At 43.7% G+C, this 24,873-nt stretch overlaps 1 protein-coding gene across 1 annotated transcript in view; it reads left to right on the top strand.

The window, feature by feature from the left end:
* Nucleotides 1-8,879: 8,879 nt before the first annotated feature.
* Nucleotides 8,880-24,873, top strand: part of LOC126297397 (Down syndrome cell adhesion molecule-like protein Dscam2) — a 184,564-nt gene continuing 168,570 nt past the window's right edge. Inside the window, exon 1 of the mRNA XM_049988194.1 lies at nucleotides 8,880-9,267. Within this exon, the coding sequence (XP_049844151.1) occupies nucleotides 9,238-9,267 (30 nt within the window). The 5' untranslated portion in view covers nucleotides 8,880-9,237. The remainder of the gene's footprint in view (nucleotides 9,268-24,873) is intronic.

Genomic DNA, 24,873 nt, shown 5'->3' on the forward strand with positions numbered 1-24,873 from the left:
AACTGTGAAGAGAAATAAATACTTAATGCCGTTTGTTACGCTGTAAACGACGTTCAGACGCGTGTTGTAACGAACAGCCGGCCTGGGTGGCCGAGCGGTTCTAGGCGCTACAGTCTGGAACCGCGCGACCGCTACGGTCCACTTTCGAATCCTGCCTCGGGCATGGATGTGTCTGACGTCCCTAGGGTAGTTAGGTTGAAGTATTTCTAAGTTCTAGAGGACTGATGACCTCAGAAGTTAAGACCCATAGTGCTCAGAGCCATTTTGTAACGAACAAGATGTGTTGGGTATGTTTACGAAGACTATGATGTTTAGGAATTTGGCAGTTTCTGTGGCTGCATGTAGCCCTTCCTACTCGGAATAACTGTACTACACTGTGTTGCCGGACGTCTGTCCATAGTGCACTGTATACAAGTAAGAACAGAAGTACGCACAGTAGGAACGTGAGAAGGTCGCATGTTCTACAGTGCGTACAGTGTTGTAAGAACTGTGAAAATGGTTTATTGTAACTCTACAACGGCAGAGATGATGATATCCGTCTATGGCGAGTGTAGAAAAAATGCAGCCTGCAGGTTGTATGCAGAAAGGTACCCGAACAGAGATCATGCAGTGCGCAGCAAATTTAAAAACATCTACAAACAATGGTATGCAACAGGTATCGTCGTAACACGCAAACGGATGGCTAACAAATCCATCACAGGAGAAGCAGGTGCAGTTGGTGTTTTAGCTGCTGTCGCCGTGAACCCACACGAGTTCACCAGACATCACTAGAGGCAGTGCAATGAATCAAAGTAGTGTAATGCGCATACTTCATCGTCAATAATTTCACCCGTATCATGTGTCGCTGCAACAGCAATTACATGGAGATAACTTTACTAATCGAGTGAATTTCTGTCAATGGCCATTAACAGGGAATGCGTTGCAGTTCTGCCTGTTTACCGATGAAGCAGGTTTCAAACCACGGTGCAATGAATTTACGAAACATGCATTACTGGTCCGTGAAAAGCCCTCGCTGACTTCGACAGATAGTGCGACAGCGGAGTAATTGGCGACCATTTCATTGGTCCTCACTTCATTGAAGGCACTTAAACATCTGCAAAATAATCTGCCAAAATTGCTAGAAAATGTCCCGCTGGAAACACGTAGACGCAAGTGGTATCAACATGATGGTGTTCCAACACATTCTGCAAATGAACACTAGGCTGGCTCTTGACAGAATGTTCGACGGGCGTTTCATAGGACTTGGCGGACACACAAACTGGCCACCCCGTTCTCCTGATCATACACCTTTAGATTTCTTTCTGCGGGGTACGTAAATGGAGAACGTGTATCGTAATGCGCCCACAACCCCAGAGGGTATGAAGCATAGTATTGAGGCAGCCTATGACACATAACACCAGATGTACTGCGTCGCGTAAGACATTCATCACGCGGTAGATTGAAAATATGTGTACCAAATGATGAGCACCACTTTGAACATTTATTGGCCTGAAACGTCAGGACAACCTCTTTTAATTCTGTAACTGAAAACAAAATACAAGTTTGTAAGTTTAACTAAATTCTCATGTTAATTTTCTTCCAGGCTGGTCCCGGCGGAGGTTCGAGTCCTCCCTCGGGCATGGATGTGTGTGTTTGTCCTTAGGACCATTTAGGTTAAGTAGTGTGTAAGCTTAGGAACTGATGACCTTAGCAGTTAAGTCCCATAAGATTTCACACACATTTGAACTTTCTTTTTTCTTCTAACAAATCAGTGCCGTACAGTATTCATCAGAGAAAAAGACTAAAAAAATTGTTAGCATGTGGACGTAACGTGCTGTTTAAGTCTCTTCTGTACCTACTTTACATTACTGTTCCTTTTGTATCCCTAATTAACTCGGATCTCTCTAATACACACGACTGAGCTGCTCAGGATTACGCAAACATTAGCTTTAGGTTACAAATTACTCTGGATGTAATTAACATTTCACAATGTAAGAAACAGCACTTATTAAGTATTTTTTTCTATTTTAAGTTGTGCTACAAATAATGACAGATTTTCATTAAAAAACGTAAGTATGTGTTGAAATAATACTGACGTTCATTTCACAGTGGTTTGTATTAACCAATTAAACCAGACCCTCTCCGCACTTTCGTTACGCGTTGTTGGTTATTCCGTGTTTGTAATGGTTTGGGAGGTGTTTCCAGTGGTAATGTTAGGTGGTATACGTTTACGAAGTTTCAGTGACGTCCGTAAATATGTTTTGAGTACATCAGTTTCCTGTCAGGCAGATTATGTATATGCATGCATACATGTAACACTAGCAGGCTAACAGAGAAGAATTCTGAATCGTTTAAGAAACACGGTGACGCAATAATTATTTAAATATTAACAAATCTTTCATATAAGACTGTAACCTCCCTCTTACCAATCGCCCTATCCTGCTTGCGATATAAAATATGACCGTGGATCGCGTGTATGCGTAACGGATTTTTTCTAATTGTATATGGCGGTCTTTCCTGAAGAAGTGATGCCGACAAGTAGGAGAAAAGCGTACAATCGACCCTTCTGGTGGAAATTCTACTAAAAATAAAAGTAATTAAACCGAACAGGACTATAATTTGGAATACGAAAGTTATTTTGTGCATTCACTCACGACCAACATTGAAAAGAAAGGGGTACCACTGATCATGAATCCAAAAGTAACACTAGTCAACCAAAAGGAAGTAACTAACGGTCGCCAGCCCACCTATGGCAATTTACATCCAAAATCCTGTACAAGATGACGGGAAAGAAAAACATGTATTATTAAACACTGACGTGGCAACTAAAGGTTGACACATTTTTTTACTCTAATTTTAAGTGATTATGTAATGATAAAGAGAACTGAGAAGTCACTCTTACGCTAAGTTTGGCATTAAATTTTGAAAAAGGCAATCGAGCCTAATGATGTGAAAATATGCAATTCAACTTTATGTTAGTACTAAATTTCGTTACGTGAATAATGACTTTCAGTGACCTCAACATAACGTCATGAAAGAAATGTAGAAAAAAAGCAAGTACTTTTTACTTTGCCGGTACTTATGTTGCAAATTGGTTTTCATATTATTGTCTGAACAATTGACCCTTTTTACTGACTTGAACAGAATTAAATACGTACCAAACCGAACAGCCATGTACTCCATGTTATCTATAAAATAAATAAAACTTCTGCACTCTTAATTTGTGCATTTCTTTAGATTTGGATTTTTTCCAGTGAATGATTCTCAAACTTGAAAAATGAAATTGCTTTCCTTTAGTCATATACTGAAGCCTCTGTTGTACATCAGTTAATTGAAAGTAGACTGAGGCTAAAATTGTTAAAAGAGAATTTCTTCATTAATAAACTAGCTGTAACTATTCAATTTGTTTCTTATGACACTCAATTAGTATATGAGGAAAAAAAATGATCAACGATCATGCTTGGTAACAATGTGTGGAGTCAATAAGGACACATTCGCTCTGAGTTTAACTGATTATTCTTTAAATAAATCTTATCAATCAAGTCACTTTCAGTTGCCCGTACTCGTGTTCTAGACATCTGTCCGGCGCGCGTACATGATGCCGCCGTAAACGGTACTCTCTACTGCGAGAGTGTTAACACCACACTTCCGCACACTAAAAGCGCTGGAACCCATCTCCCGATCTCTCCGCGCGCTGTGCGCAGCAACCCCCTATCCAAAGATTTTACAACGGAGAAGCACTGCTATTATCGTTGCTTGTCGATGCAAATAACAATTTCTTGCTTTTTCCCAGAGTTTATAATGGTTCAAATGGCTCTGAGGACTATGGGACATAACATCTGAGGTCATCAGTTCCTTAGAACATGTAATCGACATGTTCATTGTATGCTTACGATCTTAGATAGCCAACTACTGTCTTTTCGGTTACTAACGCCATCCGCTGACGGCAGATGTTTTCCTCACCATCACGTTTTCGATGCACATGGCTCCATACGTATGAGAGCTTTATTTCCAAACACTTTGTGGCCATTTTTGGGCAATTTGTTTTTGTTCTTCGTAGTAAGTGCTGATGAAACTTCTGTCCACAGTACATACATTTCTATGGTGCATCTGTTTATATTGTATTTCTTTTTTTTATGACAGCTATGTCTGATGATATATCGAAACGCGTCAATAATATAATGTGCTACCAAGCCCTTCGACAACTTATTTTGTTCCAGTTCTGAAATGTCACCTGCCTCATGAATGGACGTAGTTCTCTATTACAGGAAGAAAACTATGTAATGGCTACTATATTGCTGTAGGACATACAGTACATTATAATTTTTTACCTACAACGTGTCCCTTTAGGATCACAGAAAGTAGATGTGAACATTTGCCTTCCTTTGTGCCCACGGATCTTTGACTTTGTCCAATGGGAGTGTCTCTTAGGGCAATTTTTTCCAATCTTCTTCTGTGGTTTTTTTCTCTTAGTCAGCTTGCTATCTGTGAATTTTGGACCTGGAGATTTCGCGATTTTGGACGTCTTCTGGAGTAATTGGTGGCATTTTATCGCTTCTTTTTTGTCAGGAAATCTATTATTTGTTTCGTAAGTCTGTTTGAGTTCGTTCTTTTAATGGCTCTTTAGAGTCTTAACCTCCGTTTTCCAATGTGGCTATGGATATTTGCGTATTTTCTGATTTACTGATTGGTACTGAATTCGTGTTGTTTGTCTACAAGTTTTCTTACGATACTTTTTTTCATTGTTTTCGGTGTCTGTTTTCACGTTCAAAATAAGTGTTTCGGGACAATAGAGGCATTCAAATTTAATTATATTATTGTAATGTCTTAGTTTTGTTGCTTGGAAATACATTTCTTGTTTGGGTAAATCGGCATTCACTTTCCATCTTTTAGCATATAATTCCGTTCGTCTCTATTTCCATTCCGTCGCCCTAAATGGCTTCACCGAGATATTTAAATTGCGGAACTCATTTAGTTTTGCCGTATTTCATCTCCGTGAACATATGTGCTTCTTGTTGCAGGTTACGTACTGTGTCTTTTCGGAAGATATCTGGAAATCGACCTTTTCTGCAGTTCCTTTAAACAATTCAGTCTGATTTTGGGCTTATTAAATATTGCTTTATATGATGGACAAAACATAGATAACGTGCCTCTGCCCAAAGTGACTGGTTGGTCAAATTTGGGAATTGTTACGGTATACCGTAATATTACACGCAACTGAGGAAGACAGGACTACAAAAGTTGGGAATTGTTTTCCGCCTTCGCCATTCCTGTATCACTTTCTCTATTGCACAGTCGAAGAATAGAGGAGACAGCCGATCACCTTGTCTTACTACTGTTTTGATTTGGAAAGGATCTGAAGTTTCCCCATTAATTTAACTGTGGATTTTGTACGTCAGTATTTGTTTTGTGATTGCAAGGGTTTTCATCTTATCTTGTTATTTCAAAATCTGGAAGACTGGTTAGCAGCAACTGAGTCTAAATTTTTTTTAAATCTACAAATGTGCATACTATTTTTTTGACAGAAATTCTGTGATATCTTATTAAGATTAGTTTTAGGTTCAAAATTTTCTCTGGATACGATCAGCCTGGTCTCAATCCTGCCTAATATACTCCAGCTTATAGTTCAAATTGTTTTATTATTATTATTATTATTGGCAATAGAAAGACACGAAGTACTGACAGCATGAAATCGTCCACTTTTCTGACAGTTCAGTAATCAAGCAATCGAATGGTTTTCAACTATTATGCCTGAGTATGTTGCGTAGATTTTAATTTAATTGGTCTTAAGTGGGGGAGCAGTGTGTGGGTGAAGTAAGTGTCGATAGGCGGAGGAGAGGTGCAGGGGAAGCAAGTTCTGTAACACGTTTCTACCTTCAATGTGAATCTTAGCTGTATTTTCTGAGAAGGAGTTCTAACTAGAGCTAACAATGCACTGAAAATTGCCTCAACAGTCCTCAAAGAAAGGTTGTTAGAAATAAGCAGTACCAATTGTCTCACTGACTTATTAATTCGACATTTAATCACAGACCTAAACACCATTGATTTTTCGTCATTTTAAAAATAAAGGTGTCCAAAGTTTGGTTGTGCGCTAATGTTGCTGATTGGGGGAGGGGGTGTGTGAGGTAATTGCTTATATCGGATTGCACTCAGGGGTAACTGTCAGAGAGGTTGAGAACCGTTGATCTGCAGGCATGCCAAATATCGGTTCTTAAGTTTCAACGAAATTTCTTGGGAAAGGCAAATTTTCGAGTCCTGGACGTTTGTTGCTTGAGAACAGGTACGCGGAAATGACAACACAGTGGGAGCCAACAGTGTGAATCGGAGTCTCTGATTGGTGTACTGCTGGTTGGAGCAGTCCAGCTAATCTGCCATAAAATGATTGCATTCAGCAGGAATGTACAGGCGTCCTTCCTGCACAGCACGCAAGAGTGGACTAGGAAGGAGGAAATTACAGTAGTACATGAAGTGCCGTTCCGCGTACAAGTTAAAGTTTATTTATTTATTTATTTATTTTGAGTTCGCCTAATTGTACAATGTCGTTCAACAGTTTTCATGGTGTTTTCGGCTATCGTAAGTGGTAAAGCTGACCCTACCGGACAGAATACGTACACGATTCTACGTAGAGTGTGCGAAAGAACTTGCTCTTTTTCTAACAGCGTTGCAGAGTAGCTCGCTGGAGGAGCGAAGAATTTCCAGTGATAGGGAAAAAAAAACACAGATCATTCCCGTTTTCAAGAGAGCTTGTCGAGCAGACGCACAGAACTGTTGGCCTGTGTCACTGACGTCAGTATATTGATTAGTCTTGGAACATGCTCACGTTGTCAGACCTGAGTTTCTCCTGGCGTATACAACTTTCAAATAACTTCCGGGAATTCAGCCAGGTAACACTTTCAGCGACCGCCGATATTTCGGCTGTCGCTGAAAGTGTTACCTGGCTGAATTCCCGGAAGTTGTTTGAATGCTCACGTTTTATAACATTTCTGGAGACCTAAAATCTCCTCTGTAGAAATTAACACAGTTGTCGTTAACTACGATCGCGTGAAACTCAGCTCGTTCTGTTCGTCCACGAGGCTGGGAAAGCTATAGATACCGGTACTCTCGTTATTTATGCTGTGTTCCTTGACTTCCAGATTACGTTCCGTACGGATATGCGCTGCCGCCACAAAAGGAACAAAATAGGATCCAACAATGTCAAATCAGCAGTGTGAATGGACTAAAGAGTTGTGATTAAGCAGAACACAACAAGTCACTCTTGACGGAGAAAAATATACAGACGTAAAGGTAAATTTGGACGTACCCTCCACATATTCTTATAACAACGTTGCTTTTCACAAAATAGGCAAGTGAGTTTGCGGGTAACATTCTAAATTCCATGAAATGTTTAGTGGAAGATTTGTGTGCAAAAATGCCGTATCCAAAGCATCGGTGCTTGTAAGGTGTGGCTGGCAGTTTGCTATCAACAAACAAACATAACATACTACACATAAACTGACGTAAGATTCGTTACTGTATGGTTACAAGACTTTGGAAACACTAACATCCATCAAACATCTAGCAGGATGCACGCGGAGCGATTTAAAGTGCAACTGATCGCAAGTAACGTAGATGCCAGGCAGTTATCAGAAAAATCGTCAGTCAATATAGTCCACCCACAAAGAACGTAGTCAAAAACTTTTCGTTCTACCAATACTTCAGCATTCCTCGTCAGTCTGGGATAGGTATCAAATGAGATTGATAGAGCAAACAGAAACTATCCAAAGAAGAGCAAAACGTTTCGCTACAATATAGCTGTAATGACATCTTCAACCTTTATAGTCCTGTCTTCCTCAGTTGAATAACAACAAGCGTTCAGTGCATAGTGCTGTGTAATGTGGAAAAAACCGCAAATTGGCGTTCATAAGAAGAAGAACAACACCAAAAATGCAACAGGAGCGTAATATGTAAGAAATTGTCCACGCAACCTGCCACTGATGATGCCTTGCAGAAAATAAAGGCGAAACGCGGATGGCACTAAAATTGTGTTTTATTCAGTTGCTGTCAGACGGTCCCTAAGTAAAAATCATCAATATACCGTAATAAGTTTTGCTGCAAGTTTATTTAGTAAGCGTGTGAATGCATCACGGAGATGCGGATGAGACTGCAGTGGCAGACGCTACAAGAGAGGCGTTTCGCATAATGGTGTTGCTTGCACTTTAAATTCAGTGAGTGTGCGTTCTTAGAAGAGTCTGCCAATATATTGCTTTCTCATGTGTAGATTTCGCGAAAAGGCCACGTAGCAGAATCAGATTCAAGTCCATGCTGACAAAGTTTTATGAATTTACTTGTAAAAGTATAGACAGTGGAAAATAAAATGTCATGTGGTGCCTCTACTGCTCCAAGTTGGCCCGTTTGACGTCCTACCCCCCTTAAATGGGTAGTCTTGATGTTTTTTTTTTCAGCTACAGGCTAAAGAGGGGGGGGGGCTAAAGAGCGGACACTTTTCGCCACCAGCCTCGTCCACTGTAACCAAATAATCAAAAGGGAAGAAATTTTATTCACCAAGAAATTCTCATACATTTCGAGAAGTGAGTGGACGACCATGGGTTACCTGGGAAATAAAAGCTTCCCTAGTCTTGTGTCATGACAGTTCTCGAAACTGGCCTACTCACTTCCATCAAAAAGGCCCGTTTTAGAGTCTTTCCCCTCCACCCTGCCTGCCCCACCCCATCCGACCCCGCGCTGCGAGTACTTCCGCCGCCGAGGGCGTCTGTTGCCTGCCTGTTGGTCCCTGGCGGACGCCGCTGGTGGGGAGGCGGCCGTGGTGGGGGAGGCGGCGCTGGCGACGCCGACGCCGACGCCGACGCCGGGCGTCGCGGCGGCCGCCAGTAGCTGTCCGACGGCCCAGCTGTCTGCACGCAGGCGCCTCGCCTCTGCGTCCGCTTGGCGTACCACGACAGCACCGGCGCTCTACCGTAGCAAAGCTACAAGTCAATGCTCTCGGTTTAGTCATAGAAATGCCGCGCTAGTGTGATATAAACAACACCTTTCGTTCTGTTTCCTACGAATCTCTTTCTATTACGGGAAAAAGAACTACATTAGTTGTGTCCTAAACCGCGTTTTATGTAGAATACTTCTGACAAAGACCTGACAATCTTTCGTATTGTTTAATCTTTTAAACTCAAACTATCATCCTAACGATACGTGATAAGTTTATGCTGGCAATAGTAATTTCGTCTCGCAACGAAATCTTCACAGTAGCGTGAGCACAGCAACTTCATGAGGGGCAAATTGAAGAGTCGATCACCTGTGAGTACTATATTTTTCAACAAAGTTTTCTGTCATGTTTCTCAGATCCCGAATAAAAACCAACTTACTTAGTAAGCTCGTTTGTCTGAAATAGAACATTTGCTTCAAACTGTTCCACTTTATTGCTATTGTTAAATTTTGTCATTTTGCTTACCGTACCAAGGCTTTTCATTATATTACTGTCATGTGTGTAAACTACCATACTGAATTCTATTTTAAAATAGTATTCAATGTTTTGACTCAGTATGTATGTGATTGTGATATTAGTATTTAGCACGCTAAAATAAATTAATACGGTAAATGTACAGCGTGAATATTGTAGGTAAATATTGCAGTAGTACCCTATTTCACTCCTTCTTCTGCATCGTCAGTAACATTTTACTTGTTGGCTATACAAAATGACCTCCTGCTACTTAGTGTGTATCAGCCACCCTTATAATGCTACAAAGGTACGTTTCATAAGGTATGAGCCAAGAAGCAAACGGGGGTTTATTGTTGGCAAGTGTTACACACACGATCCGAAAATTCACGATTATTTTTCATTATCGATAGTCTTCTGGCTAGTTTATCAGCCACCACGATCTCGTCTCCTGCACGAATATTTTCTTCCCAGAGAATACCCACAACCTACATCCTGAATGACATGTTGTGATATTCTAAACTCTCTCCCCATTACCTTTTTTTTTATCGAGTGAAGTGACGTAGCAGTAAGACACTAGACTCGTATTTGATAGAAAGCAGTGCAAATCCATGCTCGGCCATCCTTAATCAGGTTTACCGCGATTTCCCTGACTGCCTGGACGGTTTCTTTGAAATAACACCGTCGATTTACCGTCGTCTCCGGGACTGGACTTCCTCTCTTCTCAGTCGTCGACGGAACGATAAACACTACCCTTCCTTCCTTCCCCTTCGTAAAATCTTTTCCCTCCATTTTCCCCCGTAGTATCACAGAATTTATTATCTAAGGTCTGAACGCACGACATGTCATCTCCCTTCACCTAGTTAATTTTTTCCCTCCACTTATTTCCTTGTCGATTCCGCAGAGAAATTCCTCATTCATACAGCCTGCTATCTCAGTTAATAGAACCACAGTGAGACACTCAGATTAAAAAGACATCCCGCGTACAACAGCGCCGAGAGAAAAGGTAAGTAACATGACCGTGTTGAACGAGTTCAGGTTGTTCTGGATTTTCCGAACACTCCTGTGTAAATTACTTGCCCAGGTCAATATTCACCTCAATGTGATTAAAAATACTTACCTGACTGATTCCGAAATACCTGAAGGTTCCACCTGCCCTCATCTCCTCTCCCGGTATGCCGTTTTACGTCTGGTATGAGGCCTGCTGCAGCGCTCTTTTATTAATATTAAAGTATTGCGGCCTCTTAAGTTCTTCTTAGAACAACTAAAGGTAACTTAACAGACTCTCGAGTTGTCTTTGCTAAATATGTCTTGAGGTCACCTGTGTAACTCAGATGAGTCAATGTGTAAAGTATCTCATAAGTATATTTTATATAAAATTAAGCGTTGGGGGATTAGAGAAGCTCTTACAGAAATGAACCACAGAGGACTGAGCGAATCGCATTGAAAGATGGCAACCTTGATTGGAATCTCTAAAGTTTCCGTCCTCTTAGAAAACGATTTTAGTGTTCCAACATAACGAACATTTTCTGTAGTCTGTATGTAATAATGATGGCATCTTTAGCTGTAGTTAGGGAGCTTATTATAATTGCAACCGATGTTAGTGTTCTATTACTCCATCTCCATGCCCCTCTGTGATAATATGTAACCACACCAGTAGCAGGCGATCATAGCTGTACATCTGGTATGGGATGAAAAATACTGATGTCCGCTGTGCTGAAACTGATTCCCTGTTATGGTATGAACGTGTTTCAAGATTGTAAATGGTTTGGCTCCACCATGTGGATTTGAAAAATGTTTATGGCAGTCATGGAACAATGAATCTTATGCTTTCCGGGATTTTACGTAGACCATTAGCAAGTTGTGACCCTGTTTATATACCGGATTACAGTTTATTAAAGATGTTCCCTTTTGGGCAACGACTCTCTTTTCCTTACAGTATTTCTTAATGTTTGAAGACAAATGTGATATACAAGACGCAAACACATTAATGTGACCACCTCTCAAAAGTCGGAATAACCACCTTTTGCATCGCGGACGTGCAAGAGTAGAGTCAGCGAGGTTCTGGAAGGCACCGAAAGGGATGTAGACTTCAGTGCCGTGGCTACTACGCTATGTTTCGCGGTTTGGAATCCATGGCGTGAACAGCCCGATCGAAATGATCCCACACATCCTCGATGGGACTTCCGGAAGGCGTTCGATACAGTTCCGCACTGTCGCCTGATAAACAAAGTAAGACCCTACGGAATATCGGAATATCGGATCTACTAGGTCATATATATATATATATATATATATATATATATATATATATATATATATATATATATATATATATATATGACCTAGTAGATAGTGTCGGAAGTTCCATGCGGCTTTTCGCGGATGATGCTGTAGTATACAGAGAAGTTGCAGTATTAAAAAATTGTAGCGAAATGCAGGAAGATGTGCAGCGGATAGGCACTTGGTGCAGGGAGTGGCAACTGACCCTTAACACAGACAAATGTAATGTATTGCGAATACATAGAACGAAGGATCATTTATTGTATGATTATATGATAGTGGAACAAACACTGGTAGCAGTTACTTCAGTAAAATATCTGGGAGTATGCGTACGAAAGGATTTGAAGTGGAATGATCATATAAAATTAATTGTTGGTAAGGCGGGTACCAGGTTGAGATTCATTGGGAGAGTCCTTAGAAAATGTAGTCCACCAACAAAGGAGGTGGCTTAGAAAACACTCGTTCGACCTATACGTGAGTATTGCTCATCAGTGTGGGATCCGTACCAGATTGGGTTGACGCAGGAGATAGAGAAGATCCAAAGAAGAGCGGCGCGTTTCGTCACAGGGTTATTTGGTAACCGTGATAGCGTCACGGAGATTTTAGCAAAGTCAAGTGGCAGACTCTGCACGAGAGGCGCTCTGCATCGCGGTGTAGCTTGTTCTCCAGGTTTCGAGAGGGTGCGTTTCTGGATGAGGTATCGAATATATTGCTTCCTCCGACTTATACCTCCCGAGGAGATCACGAATGTAAAATTAGAGAGATCAGAGAGCGCTCGGAGGCTTTCAGACAGTCGTTCTTCCCGCGAACCATACGCGACTGGAACAAGTTAAAGGTGATAATGACAGTGGCACGTGAAATGTCCTCCGCCACACACCGTTGGGTGGCTTGCGGAGTATAAATGTAGATGTAGATGTGTATCTGGTGCGTTTGGTGACCAGGGGAGTACGGTAAACTCATCGTGGAGCTCTTCGACCCATCTACGTACACTGCGAGCTGTTTGCCATGTCGCGAATATCCTGCTGGTAGGTGCCACCGTGCCTATGAGACACAGACTGCATGTAAGGGTGGACATGGTTCCCAAGAACAGATGCACATTTGTGTTGATCCATTGGCCTTTTCAGAATGACGAGATCACCCAGGGAATGCCACGAAAACATTCCCTAGACCATAACGCACCCTCCCCCGGCGTGGAACATTCCGAGAATTGTCGCAGAGGCCTAGACGCCAACGGCCTTTTGCCCGATCGCGCATAAGACATGAATCATCAGAACTGGCTAACAGTCGTCACTCAGTGGACAGCGAGTTGTGGTGTTGACACGAAAATTCCAGTCTTCGTCACGATGTACATCAGTCAGTATGGGTGCAACGAAACAGGCTCCCATTGAGGAGGCCCACATGCAACAACGTTCGCTGAACACGAGTTGAAGGGAGACTGTTGGTAGCCTCTTGGTTCGTCTGGTGGTCAGTGGCTCACCACTTGCACGTCTGTTCGCCCACACACGTCTCCGCGCCCGTCGTTCAGCCACGTCATCTACTGCCCGGTGTGCACCGCAGTTGCCTCGGCACCGTTTTCGGATGGCGTCTTTTGCTATACTCAGTATACTTTAATCGAGGCGGCACGCAAATAGACTCATGCTCATAAATTAAGGATAATTGCAGAATGTGGTGCCATACAACGACATCAATATGGGATATGATCACCAAGCACACGTACACAGGCCGCACACCGGGTTTGCATACTCTGGATCAGGTGGCCGAGCAGCTGCTGGGGTATAGCCTCGTATTCTTGCGCCAGTGCCTGTCGGAGCTCCTGAAGTGTCGTAGGGGTTTGAAAACGTGCAGCGATACGTCGACCGAGAGCATCCTAGACGTGCTGGATGGGGCTTAGGTCTGGAGAACAGACAGGCCACTACATTCGCCTGATGTCTTCTGTCTCAAGCTACTGCTCCACGATGGGAGATAGGTGGGGCCGTGCGTTATCATCCATCAGGAGGAAGGTGGGACCCACTGCAGCCCTGAAAAGGCGGACATACTGGTGCAAAATGACGTCCCGATACACCTGACCTGCTACAGTTCCTCTGTCAAAGACATCCAGGGGTGTACGTACACCAATCACAATCCCACCCCACACCATCAAACCACGACCTCCAGACAGGTCCCTTTCAATGACATTAAGGACTTGGTATCTGGTCCCTGGTTAACGCCAGACAAAAGCCGGTGATAATTACTGTTCAGGCTATACCTGGACTCGTCCGTGAACATAACCGGAGACCACTGTTCCAATGACCATGTACTGTGTTCTTGACACCAAGCTCTATGGGCTCTTCTGGGGCCAGGGGTCAGTGGAAGACACGTTGCAGGTCTGGGGCGAATAAACCATGTCTGTTCAGTCGCCCGTAGACTGTGTGTCTGGAGACAACTGTACCACTGCCTGCGGCAAGGTCCTGAGCAAGGCTACCTGCAGTACTCCATGGCCGTCTGCGGGCACTGATGGTGAGATACTGGTCTTCTTGTCGTGTTGTACACTGTGGACGTCCCGTACTGTAGAGCCTGGACAGGTATCCTGTCTGCTGAAATTATTGCCATAATCTTCAGAACACACTTTGTGGGACACCGAGGGCCCGTGCTACGAGATGCTGTGTTTGACCAGCCTCCAGTCACCCTAGTATTCTACTCCTCATACCCTCATCAATATGTGTTGTTTGAGCCATTTTCAACACGCAGTCACCATTAGAACGTCTGAAAATGTCAGCACACTTACTCGCTGCACCGTAATCTGACATGCACGAACACATCTCTGCATATGTGGACTGCTGCCATCGCCTACGTGCGACGACCGCAGGTCAAATGCAACGCATGGTCATAACCCCAACATGATTTAAACCCGCAAACCGCCCATCAGAGCGTTGTTTCACCATGTATCAGCATTATCGTTAATTTATGAGCTTGAGTGTAGTTCACAAACAAAGCCGTTTCTGAAATGCTTCCACTCTTGGTCTTTGAGCCAATGATAATGCCCTTTTGAACATCAGATAAATCCCTCCTTTTGCGCATCACAACATCGACCGCTCTGTCTTCCGCGTAGCTCCGAAACTCGTTATGCATCCTCCACTTCTAGTCCACCTGCCGTCTGTGATTGTTGCACGTTGACGTCGAATTTAGGCGGTGGTCACGTTAATGCGACTGGATCGTTAATTAACCAGTGCAAAATCTGCAATTCAAAGGCGACTTGGGAGATTTTGTCGATCATTCAGGATCCAGTACATGACACCTTCGTGGATTCTGAAGCAGTGTCGAATACTTAAATTTTCATGCACAGCGACATGTCGTTGGAGTTGTGCCTCGAAAATAATGGGGTGTTCACCTGCCGAAATACCGGCAGTTGAGACGGAGTTACGTGGCTGCTTTCCGTTAAGTAATTATAACATTAGATTCGCCAGCAGAAGCTCAAGTTTTACACGGAGTTGGGTTGATTTGGGGGGAGGAGACCGAACTGCGAGGTCATCGGTCTCATCGGATTAGGGAAAGACGGGGAAGGAAGTCGGCCGTGCACTTTCAAAGGAACCATCCCGGCATTTGCCTGAAGCGATGTAGGGAAGTCACGCAAAACTTAAGTCAGGATGGCCGGACCTGGGATTGAACCGTCGTCCTGCCGAATGTGAGTCCAGTGTGCTAAGCACTCCACCACCTCGCTCGGTTTTCACACGGAATTAAGTAGATTTTTCAGTCTCTGATTTAGACAATTGATTCTTTACCACGAGAAATTTTTATTCGTCATCAAGCGTATTTTTGACAGGTGTACATCTTTAATCTCAAACGCCTGGAATGCCAGGGTAGCAACAAAGATAGTGTTATGTGACTGCTCCAATGACTGTTATGGGCCTTACTCACTGCTTACTTTTCCTATTGTTGCAATAACACAGATTTCTGGGTTGGAATGCTTGCTGTACTTTGCATGACAGAAATTTCCTACTGCATACACAAGGGATAGAAAAAAGTATGGAAACACCGCAGAAAAGCAAGGTGGAATATAAATGTCGATGCTAGCTAAACCTCTAGGTTGGGCTGTTGAACTGGACCGCGAACGGCAGCTGTACAATGTCCGCAGTACGCTGTAAGAGTGAACCGTTGTCAGAACAGTGTTCTGTGTATTATGTCCGAGCTGAGTGAAATCGAACGTGGGCAAATTGACGGTGCTCGTACGGTGGGTGTTTCCGTAACCAAGGTAACCGAAATGTTCCGCGTTCCAAGATGCACCGTGGCGATGATTTACACCATGGAAGGAAATCGGAAGAGTGCCGTCTGCTAGATCATAACGTGGACGAAGATACTAGTCGAGTGACCGTGATGGGCGGCCATTGAAGACGATTGTGACGAAAATTGAGAGCACGACAGCTGCAGGCAGAATGTTTCAATCGCGAACCGTGTCAGCGTCACGAAGGGAGCTGGAGGTGCGGCAGTCATGGGTTTGCTGAAATCACAAAACCACTCATCAGTGATACAAAAACGTGGGACAGAAAAACGTGTTGCCATAGTCATAGAACCTGGACTGTGTCGCAGTAGAAGAAAGTCATTTGGTCAATTGAGTCTTGTTGCACACTGTTTCCAACTTCTGGCCGAGTTTCCATCTCAGAACTGAAACGTGGTGGGGGGTTCGGTGATGAGTTGAGCACCCCAAATCGTGGTAGTCCATAGTCCCAATGGTCACTCTGAAACATCATCTTACGGACAAGTATTGTGAGACTATTTTTAGTGATCAGGTCCATCTCATGGCTTAATGTTTGTTCGCCAATGGTGATGTGTTCACTCAACTCCCATTGTCCACGACCTGGTTCTGAGCGTTTTCCAACCTAAGTCATATGATCTCAATATTATTGAACGATTGTGGTCTAATTAAGAGAGAAGAGAGCGTGTTTGCTACCCACCCCATCGTCGTTACCTGAACTTGGCACTGTTTTGCAAAATGAATGGCATCACATTACCTTGGGAACCTTACAAGACCTGTACTTATCCATCCTGACAGGTAAACTGTCTTGCACGCCACCTGTTCTTCTACACCTTATTACGCATCGTAATGTTTTGTATTTGCATCTCTACAACATAGAATTCTATTTATTTAAGATTCTACTTGTCTTATATTTGGAGATGTGGGCAGACAATACCGCCAGCTTCTTTGTATCTTTTGAAAATTTCTCGGTATTCCGCTATGTAGTCCACTGAGTACTTGGGATGTCCTGATGCCGTCGCAACATTGTTTCAGTTTTTGATCTCTTAGCACCCAAATATGTTTCAAGCTCTGCCGTTCCTCTTTGTAAAAGATCAGTTCCTCTTAACACGACTACTCTGCCATTGTAACACAGGACTATTTATGTTTTACATCGTTGCAGTTTGTAACAACGTCATCTTCAGGCCCATACACTTGTTGACGTCAACAAGATGACATTACAACGTTGAAACTAGTTGCAAGAATAAAATCCACACCTCAAATACAGCTGCAGGAATTTCTTGATTTTTACATAAATTTATACTAGCTGACGTCCCACTGTCTTTCATTTCAACTATGGATGTACGAAGATCTAGATTTATGTTCAGCGAAATCGCTGACGTCATAAACCGGGATGGTGTTCCTTCTCGGGCGTTCCCATGTATAAGCTTCAGCTCCGCCTCTCATAAGCTCGCCGTCGACGGGATGTTTAAACCTAGTCTCCGTTCCTCCTCCTAAGAATGACAGCTGCTCCAGGACGCAGCTCTCCTACACTGAGGTGACAAGTCATTGCACGCCTCCCGATGCTGTGTCGAACCTCCTTTTGTCCGGCGTAGTCCAGCAGCTCGACATTCGTCGTTGAAAGTCCACTGGAGAAATGTTGAGCCATGATACCTTTACAGCAGTCTATAATTGCGGAAGTGTTGCCGGTGCATGATTTTGTGCACTAACTAACCTCTCGATTATGCACAATAATTGATCGATAGAATGATGGGTGGTTCTTCAAACCACTCGCAAACAATAATGACCCGGTGACATGGCTCATTGTCGTCCATTTAAATCCGTCGTTGTTTGGGAACACGAATGACTGCAAATGGTCTCACTTCCTTCAGTTAGACCAGATGGCCCACTCTGTTCCATGTAAGCACAGCCACAACATTATGGAGCCACTACCAGCTTGCACACTACTTTGACGACGACTTACGTCCATGGTTTCGTCGGGTCTGCATCACACTCGAACGCCACCCTCAGCTCTTACCAATTGAGATCGGGACTCACCTGGGGAGGCCGCAGCCTATTAACGCCACATTTCGCTGCATTGGCGTAGCGGATACGTTTGTCGTACGGCCCCAAATTCATTTCTGCAGTCATTTCACGCCCATTTGCTCTATTGTAAGGCCGCTGTTCTCGGACGTTTAGTGGTGGCCGTCGATCACTGCGTTGTGCGTGGTGAGAGGTAATACCTGAAATCTAGTCTTCTCGGCACACACTTGACACTGTGGATCTCGGAATATTAACTTCAATAACGACTTCCGAAATGGAATGTCCCACGCTTCTTGCTCCAACTGCCATTCCGCGCTCAAAGTCACGAAACCTATTCACATGAATCGCTTGAGCGCAAATGACAATTCCACCAATGCACTATCCTTTTGTAGCTCGTGTACGCGATACTAACACCAATCTGCATGTGCATATCTCCATCTCATTACTTTTGTCACCCCAGTGTATGTTGTTAGTGTCCCCCAAAAAGGAACAAAGTGCGAGATTCCGGATTACCGACGAAGATTTGCTTCTGGACCACGACTTGCTGTCAGAGGGGCTCAACACGGTGTTGCTAACGGGACGAAGTTTAGCGATGTAAAAGTAACTTCTGGAGGCCCCCAACAGATTGTTATAGGAACCATAAAAATGATGCAGTTGTTGATGTCAAAAACTCTGTGGGATTATTATCTGCAGGAAGGTTGCAACGCCAGAAGACCGTAGGAAAATGCTGGAAGACAGAGGGACTGGGGGCTCACCCTCAACGTAAATAAATTTGGAGTACTGCGCATAAGTAAGCGAAGAGATGCACCAGTTTACGATTTCGCTACTGATGATAAAGCATTCGAACCAGTAGGAACCATAAAATAACTAGCATACGCCTGCTGAAGCGATATAAAAAGGAATGGCCACATAAAATACGTTGCAGAAAAAACAAATGGCAAGCGACATTTACTGAAAGATTCTGAAGGAGGTGTGATTCAGCAAATAAGAAGTGGCTTGTAAAACTTTCATCCATCCTCTTTTTGATCTTTGCTTTTCAGGCTCAGTTCACTAAAATATTCTAGGTTTTATTAAAAGCATAGACAGAGGAGATCCAACGGATTGCGTCTGGTTCACTTAGTAAGTACGAGAACGTTACAGATATGCCCAACAAACTTCCGTGAGAGACGCTGTGAGAGAGGTCTTTTGCAGGGGTTTAATATTAAAATTCTGTGAGCGTAAGTTTGAAGTGGCGTTGTGCAATATATTACTACATCCCACGTAACTGGCAAAGTGATCACTGCCAGAAAATCTCAGAGACACGGAGATTAACGTTCGCGCAGGGTATGAGAAGCAACGGAGTGCAAGTCATACAGGAAGAATCCTTCGGGACACATTCTAAGATATATTTCGTACTACAAATGTCGTGGCCGTAAATGAGATTTGTCCAAGTTTAATTTTTTTTTTTACTTATAAACCAACTTTCCGGGGACAGTAAGCATCTGTGATTGCCGTAATATTCCAGTTTCCCCTTTTCCTCTAAGTTCTTCAACTTCTCTTAGATCATATTTGTAAACTGATCCGGAAACTATCACCCAAGAAAAGTATCTTCAGTTTTTGATGTTGCTGAGCAACGGTCATGCAATAATTTTTAAATGAGCACACCGCCCTTTGATTGTATTGTTCCTTATTTTCCGTCACTTGAAAATGGCATAAAAGACCGAAACTGGGACGTAATTAAATAAACAACAATACAGTCAAGTGGCCGTGTGTTCATTTAAAAGAAAAGTATCTCCTTCACTGACTAAGCGTCATACATCGGACCCTGAATGACCTACAAAATTTTAAAGATCCTTTTGCATTCCGTCCATTGCGGCCTTTACCCAGCGCAGCTACACAGCCCATTCACATTAATATGAATACAGCCTATGTTCGACGTCAGAGTGTAGTAACCACTTACAGATGGCAGGTGGCAGCACCAGCTGCGGATGTTGTCAAGGGAGATGCGGAAAAAACTGCAGTCGTCGTCATAAAGCGAAAACGGAGTGATTTATCTGACGTCCCTAAGGGCACGGTAGTTGGCTGTTGGGCACGAGGGTGGAAGCATTTCCGAAACAGCTAAGTTTGTAAACTATTCACGTGCCGCCGTGGTTAATCATCGAAGAGAACAGGTGTGGTATCTGGCGTACCACAGGGTAGTGCCATAGGCCCCATGCTGTTCAAATCAAACGTTCGTGGAATCTTGTGGGACTTAACTGCTAAGGTCATCAGTCCCTAAGCTTACACACTACTTAACCTAAATTACGCTAAGGACAAACACGCACACCCATGCCCGAGGGAGGACTCGACCCTCCTCCGGGACCAGCCGCACAGTCCATGACAGCAGCGCCCTAGACCGATCGGCCGCCTGTTGTTCCTGATTTACATAAATGATCTAGGTGATAATCTGAGCAGCCCCCTGAGATTGTTTGCAGAGAACGCTATAATGTACCGTCTAGTAGAATCATCAGACGATCAATTCCAGTTACAAAATGATCTAAAAAGAATTTCTGTTTAGTGCGAAAAGTGGAAATTAGCACTAAACAAAGAAAAGTTCCAGGTCATTCACATGAGTATTAAAAGAAATCGAATAAAATTTTTGGTATACATTAAAGGGCTGTCAATTCGACTAAATACCTAGAAATTACAATTACGAGCAACTTAAATTGTAAAGACCACATAGATAATGTTGTGGGGAAGGCAAAACAAAGACTGCGCTTTGTTGGCAGAACGCTTTGAAGATGCGACAAACCTACTAAAGAGACAACCTACATTTTTCGTCCTCTGCTCGAATATTGCTCCGCGGTGTGGGATCCATACCGTGTAGGATTGGAGAACATCGAAAAAGTGCAAAGAAGGGCAGCTCGTTTCGTGTTATCGCGCAACAGGGATGAGAGTGTCGCTGATATGAACGGGAGTTGGGGTGGCAGTCACTGAAACAAAGGCGGTTTTCTTTGCGGCGAGGTCTATTTACGAAATTTTAATCAATAACTTTCTCTTCAGAATGCGTACATATTTTGTTTACACCCACCTACGTAGGGAGAAATGATATTCATAATAAAATAAGAGAAATCAGAGCTCGAACGGAAAGGTTTTTGTGTTCCTTTCTCCCACGCGCCATTCGATAGTGGAATGGTAGAGAAGTAGTATGAAAATGGTTAGATGAATCCTCTGCCAGGCATTTACGTGCGAACTGCAGAGTAACCATGTATCTGTAGGTGTCAATGTGGGGGTATACTGTGAATGGCAAAATGGCGCTATACAAAACAGCCTCCGAAGAAGCTATGGTGTACCACGGGCCGTAGATGACAGGATGTACGTCGATTGCAGAGATGTACGTGGGAACAGGCGTACAACTGTTGAGCAGGTGACCGCCGAGGTGAACCAAGGGGATACCAGCAGTGTCTCCACGATGACCGTTCAGCGAGCGTTGCGGCGTACGGGCCTCCGCAACGGACGCCTGGTTCATGGATCCATGATGACTGCCGGTCACAGGCGACGAAAGTTGGAATTAAGACGCCAATACCGCATCTGAACGTCAACTAAATGGGAACAGGTGGCCTTTTCAGAAGAGTCACGTTTATATTCACTCGGACTGAGGGGCGATGGCATGCTCGGCATGAAACGCCTGAAAGCGAACACCCTGCAGCAGTCTTCGGAAGGCTAGAGGACAGAGAAGGGAGTGTTAGGTCTTGGGAATGGTTCCGAGGCAGTCCCTGAGTTATCTCGTCATTCTGGAAGGCAGAATGGATCAACGCAAGTGCGCATCTACGTTGGTGAACACTTCCCCCCTTATACAGGGTGAAAAGTATTTCAACCGACAAACTCTGGGAGGTTGTAGTGGACATCAAACCAATAATTTTTCCCCAATGTCATTTCTTCCTATGAGGATTATTTAAACAGCTGGAGGCCCTATTACGCTCTTCAGTTGTCACAGGTCGTATTACGATCTTTAGTTGTTAGAGGGCGTATTACGCTCTTCAGTTGTAGGCAACTGCTTTCCACCAGTGTATTAGTGTATTGTCTCTGTTTACTAATGGAGCGATACACCTGGAGTGAGTACACTGATATGGTTGGTGCGTACTACGTAGCGCGCCACAACGGACGAGCTACACAGCGGGTTTATCAACAACAATATCCTAACAGCCGTATCCCACATCGTACGACCTTTGTTGCTGTGTACCAACGTCTGCGTGAGACCGGGGCATTTAGCAAATTACCTGATCAGGGACGCTTTCCCACAGTAAGAACGCTCCAATTTAAGGAAGCTGTCTTGCAGCATGTGGAGCGGGATCCTTCAATCAGCACTCGTGCAATTGCACGTAACATGGGGACGAATCAGACGAATGTATGAACAGTCCTTGGAGAGCAATTGTTGCGTCCATTCCACTTACAGCGTGTCCACAACCTGGAACCAGTTGATTATCCACCCAGAGCATAGTTTTCGCAGTGGTACCTGGAACAGTGTGAAATGCATCCTACATTTCCATCCTCTGTGTACTTTACCGATGAAGCAACGTTCGGGCGTGATGGAGTCTTCAACATGCACAATTCGCATGTTTGTAGCGAGGATAACCCACATGCCACATTTACTAGGGCTCACCAAGTACTGTTCTTCGTTAATGTGTGGGTCGGTGTTGTTGGAGACTTTAATTGAGCCGTATCTGCTACCTAGGCCATTAAATGGCAGGCACTATTACAAATGGTTCAAATGGCTCTGAGCACTATGGGACTTAACAGCTATGGTCATCAGTCCCCTAGAACTTAGAACTACTTAAACCTAACTAACCTAAGGACATCACACAACACCCAGTCATCACGAGACAGAGGCACTATTACAATTTTCTCGCCAGGGCATTGCCATAATTGCTGGAAGACGTCCCGCTCCCTACAAGACAATGCATGTGGTTCCAACATGACGGGGCGCCGGCACATTTCAGTCGTCGTATGCGTCGATTCCTCGACCGACTGTTCCCAGAAATGTGGATTGTCAGAGGTGGCCCAGTACCATGGCCTGCTCGATTCGCAGATATCTCCCCACTGAACATTTTTCTGTGGGAGAGATGCATAACCTTGTTTACGCAACTCATGTTGCATCAGAAGAGGATCTGGTTGCCCGGATTGTAGAAGCAGCAGGAACAATTCAGGTACTTCTGGGTTTACGTGTCAATGGAGGCGTTTTTGAAACTCTACTGCAATTGAAATTGGGTTGTGTTAATGTGTTGTCTTTTGGTGATACAAAAATGGAAAAGTGTTCATCGGTTTAATTAATTTGCCGGCAGAGATACGTTCCTCTACCGGTTTAAATACACCTCATAGGAATAAAATGACAATAGGGAAAAATATTTGTTTCGATGTCCCCCTGCAACCTCCCAGAGTTTGTCCGTTTAAATGCTTTTCACCCTGTACAGAGTTTGGTTTCCCTCAGCGCAATAGTATTTACCAGTAGCACAATCCAACGTGTCACACGGTTCGTAGATTACGTGCGTGGATCGAGGAGCATCAGGATGGGTTTTCCGTACTCTTCTGGCCACCAAACTCCGCAGATTTAAACCCAATTCATAATCCGCGGGACCACCTCCATTGGGCTGTTCGTACCACGTATCCTCAACCGAGAGACTTAGCGCAGCTGGCCAGAGCAGTGACGTCAGCATGGCTCCGTATCCTTATCGGTGTCTTCCAGAGTCTAATTTAAATTGTGTAGCTACTGTGTAGCGACCCTGTTAATGACAAACCACTTGAAACAGAATCTGCCTTAAAATATCTAGGAGTAACTATCGAGAGCGACCTTAAGTGGAATGACCACATAAAACAAGTAGTGCGAAAAGCAGATGTCACAGTTACGTTCATAGGAACAATCTTAAGGAAATGTAACTCATCCACGAAGGAAGTGGATTATAAGGCACTTGTTTGATCGAATCTTGAATATTATTAGTCTACCTCTGATTCCTACTAGACAGGACTGATAAAAGAGATGGAGGAACAATCTTAAGGAAATGTAACTCACCCACGAAGGAAATGGATTATAAGGCACTTGTTTTATCGATTCTTGAATATTATTAGTCTATCTCTGATTCCTACTAGACAGGACTGATAAAAGAGATGGAGAAGATCCGACGAAGAAGCGGCGCCTTTCGTGACGGGATCGTTTAGTCGGCACGAGAGCGTTACGGAGATGCTCAACAAACCCCATTGTCAGACATTACAAGAGAGGCGTTGTGCATCACGGACAAGCTTACTACTGAAATTTCGAGAGATCACTTTCCGAAAAGAGTCGGACAGCATATCACTTCCCCCCAAATACGTCTTCTGCAATGACAATGAGGAAAAAATTCGAGAAATTACAGCCAATACAGAGGCTCACCGACAATCATTCTTCGCTAGTGGACCATGGTTGCAGGGCTCAGTAAGTGCTACAAAAACTACCCACCGTCACACACCATTAGGTGGCTTGCAGAGTATGATGTAGATGCAGACACACTTCCAGTCATGCCTCACAGCGGTCCGCGCTGAAAAAGGTTATTCAGGCTTTTGATAGATGGTGACGTTAATACGACTGGACGGTGTATTATTTTTGTCTGTGTTGCTTGTGCTGAAGTGTTGCAAGTTAAATAGTGGCAGCTATTTAGTTAAAGCTCGTACACAATAGATATGTGTTTCAAAGCTTTACTGACAATCAAAGTAGTCACCAGCACTGTGTATAACCCCGCGATGTGGAAGTCGTAGGATACTCTTAGCAGTGGCAGTTGTGTTGGCAGTTCGATCGGGGCGGTTATTGCCCGACGAATTCGTAGCAGTTCTGAAGCGACTGCCGTGAAGTGTTTCCTTCAGTTTAAAAATCTACTTGAACCCACGAGGGCTTAAGTCAGGGGAGTGCAGTAGGTGGTGTAGCGCTTAGCAGCCGCATCAGTCAAAC

Source organism: Schistocerca gregaria, chromosome 1 (assembly GCF_023897955.1).
Source record: "Schistocerca gregaria isolate iqSchGreg1 chromosome 1, iqSchGreg1.2, whole genome shotgun sequence".
Taxonomy (NCBI): Eukaryota; Metazoa; Arthropoda; class Insecta; order Orthoptera; family Acrididae; genus Schistocerca; species Schistocerca gregaria.